General features: G+C 39.1%; 1 protein-coding gene across 3 annotated transcripts in view; it reads left to right on the forward strand.

Moving 5' to 3' along the window:
• Window positions 1–16,436, forward strand: part of TESK2 (testis associated actin remodelling kinase 2) — an 81,059-nt gene that overhangs the window by 36,820 nt on the left and 27,803 nt on the right. For 2 of the 3 annotated variants that reach the window (XM_087730817.1, XM_087730818.1), the window contains one exon: window positions 1,268–1,316. In XM_087730817.1, the coding sequence (XP_087586943.1) occupies window positions 1,268–1,316 (49 nt within the window). Of the gene's footprint in view, window positions 1–1,267; window positions 1,317–1,759; window positions 1,872–16,436 lie in introns of those variants that run through there. The other variant, XM_087730819.1, reaches the window with a different exon arrangement.

Raw genomic sequence — 16,436 nt, forward strand, 5'->3', positions numbered from 1 at the left:
TGAGAGCAGGCAATAGATGTTCAAGTACAAGTTCTGCTTCTTCTTTGGTTATAAAAACAGATTTCCACAGCTCAGCTTATGCAAAGGATCTTACCTATATTATTTTTCTTTGGCTGCTTGTAATTTACCAGTCAGCTGTTAGACAAGAGAACAGTGAGGATCATTCATTTCTTCAAAAGCAGCTTAGCTGAACTAGTACTACATGTGTCTTGCATCATTTTGTTTTTCAATTTGGAAGTGTTTGAGGATATAAAAGGTCCTTTTCCTTCAAATTGTTCTCCACAAGATTCCCCTGTCACATTTAACTGAAATCATGCATTTCTACCCCTTGCTTGCAAAGTGGAAATTTCTGAACATTGTGGAAATGACGGACAATGTGGTTTTGCTTGTTGAGACCAAAGACTGAAAATTAGTTAATCTAAAAAGAACCAATACTTTAACTGTGCAGGGAGGGCTCTGAAGTGCATACAATTTAAGTTTTACTGAACTTTCTCATGTGAGATGTTTACTGTTAATATTAATTTGCATTTTGTCACTTTTAAGTTCAGCTTGTATGGTGGTAAAAATAAGCTTTCAGTTGTTCCTCGTGCGTTAAATGTATGGCACGTTCTCTATCACTTTCCAGAAAAATCAAGGGTGACAGTCATTACCGTTAACAGCAGGAGTTTGAACGTTGTGCAGCGTAGGTAACTTCTGTGGAATGGGTGTATACTGGATAGTATAGAAACTTGCTTCGATTCAAGTCTTGGAAATAGGGCGTTGGGGAGGGGAAGTATACTGCACGTATGTGCCTTCCTATTCCTGCGTGGTTAGGAATGGTAGGAAGAAACAGCTTTATCCTTAAGCAGCAAAATGCAAAGGGAAGTAATTTTCTATTTATGCAGACCAACAGTGGATTACTTGGCTTAAACTTCCTTAAAACAGAACTTGGAGACTGTTCCTTTCTGTATAAATCATTACATACTGGCCTTTGCTTATAGTCAAATTAGTAACTTTCCGTCTTGAGTTTGAGCTGTCTCCTGTGCTTTCTTGGAACTGCTAATTCAAATTCTATTGTAGCGTAGTCACATGATTTTGTTTTGTGCTGAGATGTTTAAATAATCAACTTTGAGCTATGCAGTATCCGTGAAGCTGAATTTTTTTCTTTTTCTTTTTCCTTCTTTCTTGGCATATCCACTACTTCTTATCATCTTAGTTTCTTTAAAGAAAAAAAAAAAGAGGGGGGGGAAAAAAGCCCAAACCACTTTTCTTTTCTTGTTTCTTGTAGGTTTATGGGTGTCTGTGTGCATCAAGGACAGCTGCACGCACTTACTGAGGTAAGACTATTTCATGATATATGTACTCAATATGAAACAGTTCTCAGGCCAGATTCTGCAACTGCTGTTCACCTTGAGTGATAGTTTCTTTTATGCTGACTAGTGAGTTAATCACACGCTACTTGCTACTACGCAGTGGGAAGACTGCAGAATCAGGCCTCAGAACTGTACTTTGCCCATAGCCCTTATATGTCTTTTCTCATTAGAAGCGCTTATTAGGATGAAAAAAAATCACAGTAGGAACATAACTTTTCACTGATTAATATTCTAAATGAGATGTGTGGATTACCATTGAGCTGCCCCTAAATATTATGTGTTTCAGTGACATTGCATTGTATTTAAGTCTTATTTATACTCCATTGTGTGTACGTTTCACAGGTGAATCGGGGACGTTTCAGCTGGGTGATATTAGTGTATTCAGTCCCTACCCCTTCCTTATTTGGAATAGCATCAAGATTACAGCTTAATCTGGGTCCCATGAAAAAGAATTATTCCATTGCTATATATCCTGCCCAAGATCTGGGTATCAAATGCAAAACTGAAGTTTCCATTCATGTGAGTCTTCCCACCAAGTTTTACTGGGTTGTGTGTTTAATCCCCCTGTAAACTGCTCAGGAAAAACAAGAAGGGAGTATTCTCTTGTTAGGAATAGCATTGCCTGTTTTGAGTCAAAATCAATTAAATGTTTTTCCTGCTGTTTTAGTTTGAGTACAGATGGAGGGGAAACTCATGTTTTGTAAAGTTAATGTTTCTTATTTACTTCCATTTTGTAGGAGCTGCTCAATTAAAAGATTAACCCTTTCCCACCACCCAAAGACAAGTATATTATTAATTAGCAATTAAAACAGGTTCCTGGTATGCTTGCCAAGAACTACTGTAAAATGAGAAGATTGGATAGCTGTATGCCAATTATCAGGATACGCGTGGCCATCACTTTCTGTAACTCTTGTATGCAACTCTGAAGCAAAGATGCACATATGTTGGCAGTGAATTTCATCATCTTCTGGGGTGACAATCCTGCAATTCTAGTTCTAGCTACTATTAGAGTGATGCACACTAGCTCACAGTGGCCGTATTTCTAGTGTAAGAGCAAAGGTAAAGGCACTTCCAGAAATTACAAGATATAGCATGTGTGAGGGGTCCTTTGATATTAGAGGGACAGTTTATTTGATCTTTTCTTTTTTCTTTCCTTTCCTTTCCCTGTGCTCAGTAGAGAAAAAACGTTTCTAAGATTTGGCATTAGATGGCTGATCAAGTCCTTCAGAGGCAGGCTTTGCTGACATTATTGCCAGTTTCTTTTGGACCTCTGATCAGTTAAAACAGGGAGGTTTCAGGCCCTTCCACTCACTAAACACGTCCTAGGAGAGATGGAGCTTTATAACGCTTCGTTGTACTAAATCTTGGCAGATCTTCCTCAGTGTGGTTTTTTTGGTTTTTGTTTATCTGTTTTTTTTCCCCCTTCATCCCAGTTGTTTGCCATTTAAATGTACTTCCCCACCCAGAAAGCCAAGAAAATGAAACCAGCACAGATGCTTCCTCATGGAGAGCTAACTTTGTAGCTGCTCGCTTTGTTCAGCTATTTTTGAGTTCTTGGCAAGCAAATAAATCTAAGAAAGACTTCAAAGAATAACTTTTTATAGTTATAATTCAGAATAACAGAAGAGATTCCTGAAACATCTTGAGACCAAAGAGGAAAAGTTTTAGTCTAAAGAAGGTTGCTGCAAAATTTTGAGAAACACAATAGCTTTAGTGACCTATTATAAAAGTACATGTAGTGATCACTGCTTATCTTATGTGGACCAAGGTGGGCATTTAATGCCTTCAATAGGAAAAAACACAACCAGAGGCCATCATAAGTTGATGTGGTAGGGAATCCACACACAGTTTTGTCCAATACAGTAGTAGTTCTTTGGTTTTACAGAACTTTTAAAAGTGAAGAGCTGTGTATGTTCCAAGTGGTGGAATTAGTTGTGTTTTCTGGCAACAGTCGTGGCATTTTTCATCTTGAAGTGTATGTAGAGTAATAGTTGAGTTCTGAAGACTTTTGGAGGTTAGAGAAGGGGGCTGAAATGGCTAGGTGAAGAAATTATTAGTAAGACAGACTTGGTGAATCAGCAGTTCAAATATAGCCCAGGAGGATAAACAAATCAGCCACTGTCTCATGGCTTTTTTCAGGTTGTGGTCCAAGAAGGTGGTCTCCTAGCTTCCAGTACTCAACGTAATTGATACTAGCCTGACGCTACTAGCACTCGGAGAACTTCTGCCAGGGTTTCACTTCTTTGGATATGAAACTGTTGATTCAGAGGCCCATTGCTCAATAGGTGTCTGAGTCACTGCAAGGAGAATCCTCTCTTGCACTAGCCTATGCTGGGCCTGTTCTGTAAGGAGCTTAATTATCCCTTCTCGTGTTTTGAGAGTACAGTTGATGATATGCCTAAGTAAAAGGGATACAGCATCACTTAGAGCTTACGTCTGAGGGGATGATGGGAAACCATGTTTATTTGTTTGTATATGTTTCCATGATAGAAGAAGTTGAGAACTTGTGGCAAATGTTCAGTGAATGGATTTAGACGAGTTGTGCTTAATAGCCTCCTGCGCTATTAACAGGCAGGGCAACAACCACAGATAGTTTTAGAGGAGCCTTGAGGATTTTATAAGCCTGTTAAGGGGCTACATTAGTAACATACAGCACTTCATTATTGGAAGGCAGAGTCTGAAGTGTTACAGATTTCTTTTCTTGCATGTTTAGACACATAGGAGGCTAAACAGTGGATCATGCAGAGCAGGTTTTTTGCTTGAGGAAGGTGCTGATCGTATGTAGGCCTTGGGTTTTTCCCTTTTGGCAGCATTTTACATTGTTTTAATTGTCCTCTCTCAAGTGGCTTTTGTTTTTAAAACTGTTGGGCAAGAAGCAGTTTCTGTTTGTTTTGGTTTGGTTTTTTCAAAATAAAAATGGAATTGTTTAATTATAGACTGCACTAGGACTTTGGCCTTGTTCTGAATCTACAGTCTTACCAGTTTTGAAAATCCAATCTTGTTTTCAAAGTTCTGCTCATGCCAGAAGCTATGGCATATGCCTCTTCTGAAGCAGATCAGTATCTATCCTTAGAGTCACAGAATGGTTTAGGCTGGCAGTGACCTCTATCTAGCCTTGCAAGCACATAGTTAAGAAACATTTAAGGAAAGTGAAGTAGATGCTTTAATAGGTGTACCATTCGGATAACTTGGCAGGCGTTAGACTGCCTCAGTAACTTTGAGCTGATGGGCACAGATTTGGTGTGCTCATTTTCTGTAAAACCAGGAACTGGGTATTCCTTTCTCAGTGTTCAGCTCTAATCTGTAGCTAGTGGTTTGTTTCTGTAGCTACAAGACTCTGCAGGGTTGCCTGCTGTACTTGTATGCCTCTCCAACCTAATTTCAGCCTCTCCTTCAAGCCTCTCTCTGTTTTCCGGCCACCTTCCTAATCTGACAAGTGTCTGTTCGCTTCCATTTCTTAATTTCCTGGCACGCAGCATCCTCAGACGTGGAGAAACTTGCATCATAGTACAGGCTCTGGTGTCAGTTAGCATGAGATGCTGCTGAGCACCCAGAGACCAGGTCTGAGCCACTGCCAGGAGGTTAGCAGACAGCATACACTCCAGGGGGCACAAAGCTCTGAGCCAGTTAGCGTGGAGCAGCCATGGCTTAGTAGCAATAGCGTACAATCTTATCCCCTACGCGTTTACCATGGAATGGATGCATGAGCAAGCGCCCGTTTTAGATGGGAGGCAACCAAATTTATTTGTGTGTTGCAGGTTCTATAGGCCTATGCTATTACACTGAACCAGGTAACATAGCATGCAGTCTAGCATATAAAAGCCACTTAACACCTTTTTGCAGATCTTGTTGAACTCTGTTAAGCAGGTTTATCTGAATTTCTAAGAGAGAGGTTATAATTAGATGCATATATATGCACAGAACAAGTCATGCATCTTGATAATTCCTTCTTGAAGGAAATGAAACCCCTGACAGCTGTGTGGATAGAACATGAGGAAGGAAGAGTTATTATGTGTTGATTGGGATATCTTGAAATTGCAGTGCTTCACAAGGAATAGCTAATTGTTACAACAGAAGTTTTATGGCTATTAATTCATACTGGATGGTAGTAAAAAAGTGCACAAATGCTCTGCTGCCACAATCTGAAGCTGTAGCTTTACTTGCTCAGTGCAGGATCTGATATGCATTGGAGCTTTCTCAGGTAGGGAGCGGGGTCGTGACAGTGTGGTAGGAACACACGATCTGTGATGGAGGGGTGGACAGTATTCTTTCAGCCAGCAGCTGGATCTGCTGTCTGCCTGACATGCCTCTCCCACAGTCTTTGTCTTTTTGCCGGTGTACTACCTAGTCTGATTCCATCCCAAGTATCTGGTGTGGTATTAGATGCTTCATGGCTCTGTGAGTATACTTGGGAAGCCTTGGTTTTAAGGTGCTGTATACGTGGCATTGGAACAACGGTGAGATAACTGTAAGGGGCGAGCTGGCTTTTTTGTGTGCCTGGCTCCTCCAGTGCATCCCATTCAGGGAGTTTTCCTTATCAGCTGCCTCACATACTGCACCTTACAGGTGCTGTGTGCAGAGGTGCGTTAAAGTGCCTTGAAGTCTAAAAAGTGTTTCCTGGGTGCTCGGAGTGGTGTTGTCTGCAATAATGCATGCTGACAATGTATAGTATGGACAAGAGAGTTTAATGCAGATGTACGTGGCAAAAAGTGCTGTAAGAAAAATACCTTCACTGCTGCTTTACACTTTTTTTTTTTGAGAATCCACAGAATTCTTTTAACTTGTGCACATTTTCAGTTCAATTAATTTTTTTATAGCTGTGTTGTAAACCCCAGGGAAAAAAAATACTACGGAAATCCTTCCATACATGTTAATTTTTAGCTTGGGCAAGATAATTGCTATTGGACAAATTTTGACATGTTGCACTGTAATAGCTTACTGAATTTGACACTGCTGTTTTTACTATCAACCACAACTCATTGTTTTGAGACAAGAATGCTGTTATGTAGCAGTTTGGAAAAGATTCCCCCCCCTTGCACAGTGTATCCCTTTTGTACTCCTAAAGCTCATCTTAATGAAAGAGCTTTTGAAGAGAGAGAGGTTTTTTTTTTTAATAAGTTCCTCTGTGATAACTGAAAACTTTCCTTCTCTGCTTTTTTTTCCCGACAGCAATAATTTACGTAAACTATAAATGCAATTAGTGGAGTTTCAGGCCTTTGGAGACCTTCCTATTTTTAGTGTTTTTTTTGATAGCACTGACTGGGAAGAAAAAATATTAAAAGCTTAAAATTCTAAGAATTGTTACAATTCTGCTGAATTATCCTTTAGAAGGAAATGAAAGTAAGTTGTTTAAGAGAGAAGGTCCTTCTGATATACAACTTTCACAAGCAGGATGTATCATTAAAAATGTTTAATTTTCCTTTCTTCCTTCCTCCCCTCAGTTTTAAGGCACCTTTCTATAGAGAGTCTTTGATGCTGGAATGGAGAAAGACAGACATCACTTAGGTGTCCTCTTCTAAACCTTTATGCTACAGCAAAAATTGTAGGCGTACATTGCCTTCCAGATGGCAACTGCACACTTGCGAGAGTTTTAAAAAGCCTGGGAACACCATTTCTTCCTTGCTCCCTCCTCCCCCCATCTCCTGTAACACTTGCTAATCCCTAGTGTTATTACACCAGTGCGATTCATATTGTTTGAGTAACTTTAGTTTTACGCCTGTAGCACTGCAAATATTTAACTCGGCTTTGGTGACGACAGTCTGGAGAACTTAGTGTCTTTAGAACTGTAGTTCCTATTATCAGTCATTCTACAAATATTCCATATGGCAAAGGAATTGCTCCCAGTTTAGGTGTTACTGGTTTACCAGCTGAGGTTTAGTACCTGGATAAGATGGCTCTCTGGTGGTTGTCCCTCAAAAAGAGAAAAGCTGCAGTGCTAAGTTGATTACCCTGAGCTTGGAGACAACCGAAGAGAAGATGAAAGTTGTGTTAAAGATGGCACCAAGTAGGAAATTAAAAGAAATGAAGGGACTAAACTTTATCCTGTTAGAAAATGTTACTCATCTGCTGGCTGCTGCCATCCAATTTCTAGCAAAAAAGCAATTAGAGAATTATTAGGCAAGCCATTTACTTCATGTAAGAGTAAAAGTTTAGGTATTATCTAATGTGTACAGTCAAGCCATAACGATTAGAGACTTACAGATCAGTTTGTATCCTTAATAACTTGTGTTTTTCATTAGCTACCCTTGCTTATTGAAACCTTCCTTAGGTACTTTCTGTAGTCGTTCTGACTGTAGTATTGAGAAAAGAAAACTCAAGAGGATGAGCAAAAAAAGCAGAGGGGTGGGGAAACTAGAGATGTTTTGGTCCTCTGTCTCTCCTCAGGTTTGGTCCCTAACTCTGGTCCAATTTGGTCTCATTTGCGTACATAAAACTTCTTAACTTGAGTGTGTCAGAGGTCTCAGGCAGTATGTCAAGTTATTTACTTTATGGTCTTGTGGAACTAGCAACTGCTGTGACTTTCTGGAGGAATTAAGTGAGCAACTGTGCAAACTTTCTCTTGGATGTTTTTGCTGACAGATCTGAGAATGTACCTGTTAATTCTAAATGTCTTTGTTTTAGCGGAATGAGTCTGGATACAAAGTAGTGTAAAAAAGATGGAATTTACTTTGGAGCAACTTTAAAAAAAAGATTAGCATGCTATGATAACAAAGGATACCTTTCAGATGACTTTCAGCAGCCAACAGCTGGCATTTTTAAACTTTGTAAGAACTCTAAGTATGTGTAAAATTCTGCAGATTAAATTGATCCTTATGATCTCTCAGCCAATGAATAGCATGACCCGTGGATTAATACTGTAATAAATCTCTACTTGTGTGCTTTATTCTTTTTGTCCTTAGTTCAGATATTTTTTTGTAGCATTCGTTGGAGCTACAGCTTCATGTAATGTACTTCCTTGGGAACAAGAAGAAGAGGAGTTCTTACAGTGGTGCTGTACTGAGGCCACTGCTGGAAAGTGTAACGCGTAGGGGCAATCTGGGCATTTGAAGGTATAAAACCCAAGTACCAGAAGTGTAAGTTTAGCCTTATGTCAAGTATGTCGGAGACGCTGGGTCCTCTGCTAAACTATGGTTACTTTGTACCCTTCCTGGTATGGATTTGGGTATTAGAACTGAATATATTTAATTCCAGGAAGGTATGGTTTGTTGAAAAGAATGGTATAAAACTAGTGTACTTATTGCTATTATTTGCTTGCCTCTTTTGCCGCCTTCATGGTAGGACTGGAAGTCCGGCCAGCACACATCTGTTATTTCCTCTGTTAATTTGGTTGTTTGGGTTCATTAGCATCTCCCTTACAGGAGTCATTAAGAGTCAGGCCTTGCATATACTTGCTTCGGAATCAAGAGAATATAATTCATCTGGACCCCAGGGATTTGACCGCTAGAGAAGAGTAATGGTAACCTTGTCTGATGCAGCAGTAGTTGCACTCCCCCTTAATGACCAGGGACTGTGTGAGAAGTTTGCTGTAGGACCTGAGGAGAAGAGTAAGGGTCATGGCAGCAGAAGTAGGGTTTAAAACTGAGCAGGAAATAACTCAGGTGTTAGGAAGACTAGGCTAGTCTGTAATGTAAAGGTGAGAAATTATTCCATTTCATTGCAACTGTTTTTTCCAGCACTAAAATAAAATTAATGCATCACATAAGATGTCTGTTAAGACTGTTCACTGTCTGCATACTGCTCTATGTTTCTGTTCTTGAGAAAAAGCACTTATTATCTCACCACAGAAAAATTGTTGCAAGCTAATAGATGCTTTGAAATATCTAGTTAATTCTATCATTTTTTGAAAAAACATAGGACTGTGGACTGTTTTAGTTTTTACTTTGGGGAATAGTGTTAAGGTGAATCTACAAGACGCAAAACCTCTGTTACCATGTGCCTGCTTACTGGCACGTGTGAATATTGGCTCAATCTTTTTGGGTTAAAAAACCAACCAACTGAACGTGGACAGAAAGACAAGTCTATTGCCTGCGCTTTCTACTTCATTGCGCATGAACACCAGGGCTAAGTTATGAAGAACTGAAAGTAGGACCTTTGTTGTCGCATACAGCAGCTATCTTGACATAGGTAATAGGAATTTTGGTTAGAGCCAAAAAGTTAGGAAGTTTCTGTTTATATTCCAAGATTAATGTGCTTATAACATGGCAAACCAAGTTTCTAGCAATATAATTTTGAAATTTTAAAGATCCTGAATTTTAAAGTGATAAGTCTTGGTATGGGCTTCAGATTTCTTCTATCAAAGTATCATTTCTAGCTTTTGCTTAAATTATTGTGACATTAAAAAAGAGAGATCTATAAGTTTGAATATTAGGTACTCGCATGTGTGTATGTATCTGAAATAAGTTATTTTAATAGCTTTGTCCAGGACCACGTGTACACCTTGTGCTTTTTCTTGTTCCTGTGTAGCTTGCAAAATGATTCCTAGTACATCTTCGATGGTTTTGAAATGCAGTTATAATTTTTTTTTTATAAACTTCTTTCAGTGCAGACACTTCCCTTCATCTCCTGGTTGTTCATAACAGAATTTTAAAAATACTTGTCAACACTTGAGCCATATTTGGTCTTAGTTTTTCACTCTTCACAGCATATGGACTGTCAGTTTCAGTTTTGCTGTAACAGTTCACATAGGTTCTCAGTTTAATTTATAAAAAGTGGCTGAATGTACTCTCAGCAAATGTAGATTGATGCTTGATGACCAGCTCTACCTCATTCTTTCTCTGTGCTATGGAAGGCATCATATTATTTCATCTCCAAAGCAGAGTCCTTTTTTTTCCCATGGATTCGTTCTCTTTAGAGGAGTATAACACGTCTGTCTTCAACTTGAGAGATCCACAGATGAAAGGCTTAATATATCTGACACTTCCCAGCTTGCAGAATTGAGGAGACCCATTCCTGTCCCGTTGGTCCTTGTCAAGAAGCATGGGTAGCTCTAGAAGCAACCATGCCCTGATGCAATATGAACTGGAGAGTGCTAGACTAACCAACTGTATTGGTTTGTGGGGAGAGGTGTCTGCCCTAATTATATTTTTTGAAAGGGGGCATGAAAAAGGAAAAAAAAAAATTAAAATCGCATTTCCAGTTATGATTCAGTCTAGATTATCAACTCTAGGAAGACTGAGTGAGGGTTAGAAGGATGTGAGCACCATCATGCTGTTTTGTCAGCTGAAGATGTCTCATTTTTGTTGGCAATAATGCTGTAGGCACTTGTACTGAGCTGAGATGATTGGTTATTCCAAGAGCTGAAGAGTTGCATGCTCTGGTACCTATCACTGTACCTTGTACGTGAGATTTGAATTGGGCTGATTAAAGGTAGAAGTAAACCTGACTCATCTGTATGCACTAGTGGATGCAAAATTAAATCTAAACGTGGTATATGTAATAAGTAAATTAGACTGTACAAAGTAAGTAGAGTTTAACAAGCTTGTAGAAAAGGGAGGGTAGTGTTGGTATTTGGAAAATGCCACACTGTTTAAACCTTATGCTATAACTTTAAGGCTTCATGAATTATTTTGTAATACAAAAAGCAGTGTGTCTTAAGACAGTGAAGTTATTTCACAGAAGTTAAGACAAAGTACATATTCTCTACTTTGTTCATATTATTTTCCTTGGGAACCAAATATTTTTATGAATTAGTTGAAAGGAAAAAAGTCTTCAGTCCCAAACACAGCTTGATGTGCTGCACATACCAAAAAAGTCCATTTAAAATCACACAAGGGGGCCTGGCTTTCAATGACAAGAGGCAGGAAATTTAGTGTTCTGGCTGAAATTCCATCTCCAGTTCATACTCTTGCAGCCTGATGTTGTGGCATATGTGGTGTGCTTGACCCTTCAGTTCTTTCTCCAGCAAAAATGATACAGGCCTCCACAGGAGTTTCAGCTAAGTCTGTCTGATTTGTAGCTTTGCAATTTTGAGTGCTTAAATATCAAAAGTCAGGTTCTTGGAAGGCATGTTATTTAAGTTAGGTGATCTTTCCACTTTTTTTTCCTACATCTGATGGCTATTTACTTTTTCATGAGTGAAAGCTAACCATCTTGTCTGATCGCAGTGATCAAAGACTTAGGGTTTCCAGAAAAACACTAAACAATAGAGATTTTTTTTAACTTAGTTTTTGGGTTGGTTATACCAAGTTAGCCCCACAGAATGCAGGGGCCCCTGTGGCATAGCTTCAGTTTGATAGGAAGTTAAACGCTGCTGTACCTGGTTGCAAAACTTGTTCTGAGGACAGGAGGAAGCTTTAATTACTGAATTTGTGTTTTTCCTGTGGCTGTATACCTGATATGATTGGACCAATTCCCCCAAAATGCATCTTTTTAAAGAGAGTGATCTCCTATCATGTACATGTGCAGAATTAGAATAATAAGTAAGAGAGGTTCAAGTGGGTCCTTGCTTTACAGAAAGGTGGACTTGATGCTCAAACGGCTGCAGTAAAAAGCTCAGTTGGAAGAAACAGCTGACAAAAATGTTGGCTTACGGAGGAGCTGGCCTTACAGGCGCTCTCTCAGGAGGGAAGTGCTGGCAGATCGGTTAAAGGAGAAACCTACTGTGGGTTGGTGGTGACAAGGTAAATTAAACACATTGGGGACAACTCTACAAAGAAAGTCTCTTCTTTTACCAAAAGCAGACAAGCAATGAAAGTTGTGAAAGCACTCCATTGTGCTGAAGGCACAGGGAAACTGCTAGATGCATTTGCAATATGTGGTTAGGTGAGGAGAGAAGGGTGGGTTCTCACAGAGAAGAAAGTTCAGGCGTAAAAAGTATATAATCAGAGACACTAAAGAAATGCTTATGTAAAGACGGAAGCCCAGACTTTGAAAATATGAGTCTAACTTCAGGCGCACAGTCTATATTTATGCATGCAGGTGCTAGATCAGAAGTGATGAGCAACCAGTTACTTCAGTGAGAACTTCTGGACATGCAAGCTTTTGAATTCTAGTCGTCGTCTTAAATGCCTGTGTATGAGCTTAAGAGCTCATGGTTAAACCTCCTTTTCTCCCCCCATTCCTTCTTTCTCTTTCTTCCTTCTCTTTCTTTCTCTTTTCTTTCTTCCTTCTCTTTTCTTTCTTTCTTTCTTCTCTCTCTTTCTTCCTTCTTTCTTTTTTAATCTCTTTTTTTTAATCTTGGCTACACGGGCTATATATTGGATTTAATTCTTTTTTTTTTTCCCCTCTTGTATGAGGATGATTGACTTGTTTCATCACTTCAGAGCCTGTAATAGTGCACAAGGAATGTTTTTTATTTATTGTTTAAATTGAGATAGATGCATCTAAGTATTTTGTGTTCGAGGAAGGCTTGCTAAATATCTTGCTGGTGGTAACCTCTTCCTCCTTCTTAGAATGTTTCAAGGACAGAAGAAAGTAAGATAAGAGGGTGTCGTGTGGGTTTTTTGGGGGAGGGATTTTTACTATCAGTGTTTTGACACTCATTGTAAGCCTACTGGACCATTTGTCATTGTCTCAAGCAAAAAAGAAAAACATTCTTGAACTGCAACCCCTGCAATTCTTTTATTGTTGCTTTCTGATATGTCTAGGTTAATAAGAGCGAGAAGATGCAAGCTTCTCAACTATTATGGTATGAGAGGAAGAGGGAAGGAGAACTGAATACTGCCTTGAGGACTAGATTTTCCTGTTACTTGTGTGTATGAAGAGATGCAGTCCAAATAGATACTGTGATGCTGACCCTTTCACATTTTGTCTGGGATTTTTTTCTTATATATTTTCCAGTAAATTCAGTTTGTTTGTAGTGCTTTCTCTTCCTTCCCCCTCACCATGCTTCACCCTGGACCCCAGGAAACATACTCTTGAATTACCAAGTGTTCTGTAGTTTCACTTCCTCATTTCACTTTACTTATCAGCCATCCAAACCATTCAGAAACTTGAGTTGTACAAGAAAATTCCTTTAATGTTTGCCTTTGCACACCACTATTAACAGGGGATCTTGGTGCATTCTGCAGTTGCCAATAAAGTGTTTGAGCAGCCTCAAATTAAATGGACATTGTGGCACAGCTGGAGTGTTGAGGCTTGGAAAAGCAATCTGAAACAGCTCAAAACCAGTATTCCTTGTGCAGAATTTAAACAAAGTTTGTACTATGAGAGATGTTTGTGTGCTATAACTTTTGCGCTCAGTAGATCCTTGTAGCTGTTTTACAGATTTCAAAAAATGAAGTAAACAGGTTATTTATCTGGAATCTTGCAGACACATAATCTGTGGGCTGCTGCTGCTGGTATCTTTGTGGGGAAGGTGAGAAAGACCTTATATAAATAAGAGGCTCCTTGTCAGGGGCTACAGCTTGCTTCTAGGCAGAACTGAGTGTATAGTATGTTCAAAATGCTGTCATTATGGATAGAGCCTTCTGCTCTTAACAGAAGTGTTATTGTAGAGATGCTGTTTCTCTTGCCTGTGTCAGCAACAAGGTACTTTCTCTTCTGTGCTGTGTGCTAATTTATGCCATTGCTAGGTTGCCATATCCCAGATTCTTATCTGCACTGAAACTAGGCTCTACTTAGAATCCAAATGGTTGTGACTTCAGATTATTAATGCAGGTTTTTTGTTAGACCTTCTTTGCTTTCTGTTTTTTCTACTAATATAATTACAGGAAAAATGGTTATCAGGGTCAGTTTGTATAGATACACTGGGAGTGTTTTCCGGTTCCAAGAAAATAAGCTTATTTCCTGAAGTGTTTCAAACCCTTCATACGTATGGGTTGCAATAGTGCATTGTTGCTATGTGCCTGCAGTTGAAGCCTTACTTAGAGTAATCTGTTTCTAGCAGCCGGCAAGCAAGTGAACATTGAATTTTGATTGAATAGAATGACAGGAACGGGATAAATTCAGCATGCTGACCATAAGAGCTGTTGGATGTAGAGAATTAAAGGAAGACAAATCTTGCCATGTTCTTTTCCATGCCAGCACTTAAATGTTTGGAATGCAACAAATGGTTTTCATTACAGCTCCTTCCTGAGTTAGTGCATGCTAATTCTTGTTTGCCCTTATAGAATAAGCCATGCCTGTAAATGCCTTTTTAGGAGGAGGAGCCAGTGAATCAATCAATGCCACAACTGACACAGAAGAAGAAACCTGGAAGCTTGCCCTCTCCTCTATGAATAGCTGACACTTTTTAAAGGAAGATTATTTTAATCCTGTGATGGTTAACACTTTTTTAAAGAAAACACCTAATTTTTTATTAAAGAACTGAATTGTTTGTATTGTTCGAAAAGCAGAAGAGAAATTTACTTTAGGTTACAGACTTTTTTCCCTTTGGTTTTCAGCAACCAAGGAGCAGGAAAGAAAAGTGGCCTTTAGAGGAAGACTCTTGGCTTTTCTTCTGTCCTTTCAATCAGGCTATTTTTCCTAGCAACTTGAGCCCTTATGGTGTCTCATGAAAAATTGAGTTTTGTTCTGAAATGTGCTTGCTTCACCTGCATGTTCTGACTCTTTCAGTACTTGTGGTTTGCTCCCTGGCAACATTAGTTCACCTGCTGTCCAAAAATATGCTCATACAGCCCAAATTAAACATCCAACTTGTTCTGGTTTTAATGTTTAATTTATTTTGTTTGGTGCAATCAATGTGTTAGATATTTAATGGAAGGTTACTGCTTGGGTACTTGGGTGAGGTGGTTGTGTAGGTTTTTAAACTTTTTTTCTTTTTATGAAGTGGAGGTCTATGAACTAACTTCAAAAACAATTCAATTTAATCTGGTAGTCAGTCTCAGTGTATCAATTTGTAGCATCTCATATTGTAGTTTTGAACATCCTGATACTATCTTTCTTCTCTAGTTCTGCACAGTTGAAGCTAATGAAAACAGTTAGGGGAAATGAGGAAATTTCCAGTCCTTCCACTGTAGCTAATTATGCCAGTTGTGGCAGAAGGGTACATTGGCTTGTTGTCTTGCAGCCAGGAGCCTTCAAAGTAGTCACTTAGAGTGCTGAGTGTGACAGATTACTGTTAAACATAAGAGAACTGAAGATTGGGTTGTGTCCTCCTTGAAATGGGTGGTTCAAAACTTCTTTTTTTTAAACTTCTGCAGGAAGTTGAATGAGTGAAAAGATCACAACTTTCTTTCATTAGGCACGAGATTTACCTTCTTACTTCCAGCATTAGAAATGATACAAATATGCAAGCTCTCTCTCTTTTGCCACTGCTTCAATGCATTTACCACCAATGTCTACAATGTTATTTTGCTTTCCAGGTCTCCCTTTAGAGTCCAACTACGTAGTCTGGCTTGGCTTTTGCTCTGACATCTCTTATGTCTCCACACTGAAGGTGCTACAGCCACGATTCTAGTTTCTTTTTCCTCCTGCTTCTCTGCCTGCTTTCTTCATTGGGCTTCTCCAGTATATTCCTTCATTGCTATCTCAGTGTTTGTCTTGTAGTCTTCTGGGTCCCAGGAGCTCTTATTCTTTACTTACTTCCTTTGGTCTGTCATCCTAAGTGCACTCTCCACACCTACTTTTCTTAACCACGTAATGCGTTGCCTTGCGCAACATTTGGGCTACCGTATAGGGGTGTCTTGTTATTGCTTTTTAAATGGCAAGCAGTGACATTTAAAGCTGAGTAAATAGCAGGCCAACTTTTTTCTGGCTTTCCTGTGCAGTATCTGGTGGCTTATTTATATTAGACCTACATATTGAAACAGCATTGGTTTTCAAAGTAGCATTGAAAACTCTTTGCAATTCCCTTCAGTCTTCCCCCTCAGACTTGGCAATATTTGGAGTCTTTGTTTTTACGCAATAACTGCTGGAATCATCTGAATCTGATGTACCTTTTCTTTAAAAGCTTCTAGTTCTCATATTAGTGTGTTCAAACCTTTATTTTTAATTTTGAAGGCTAAAATCTGACAGCTGAAGTTCAGCATTAGTCTCTTGAAATGAAGTATGTAATGCTATGTGTAAGTACCATTATACGCTGAATTTCATGGCATTCCTCATTTCATATGCTTGAGTCTGATAATGTGACTGCAAGTGTCTTGCAAGGAAGCGCTCCTACTATCCTATTCTTCAGTTAAAATAGCATGTTTCCCTATTCCCCGA

This window comes from Nipponia nippon, unplaced genomic scaffold (genome assembly GCF_047370975.1).
Source record: "Nipponia nippon isolate SJK-2023a ecotype South Korea unplaced genomic scaffold, ASM4737097v1 scaffold_5, whole genome shotgun sequence".
Taxonomy (NCBI): domain Eukaryota; kingdom Metazoa; phylum Chordata; class Aves; order Pelecaniformes; family Threskiornithidae; genus Nipponia; species Nipponia nippon.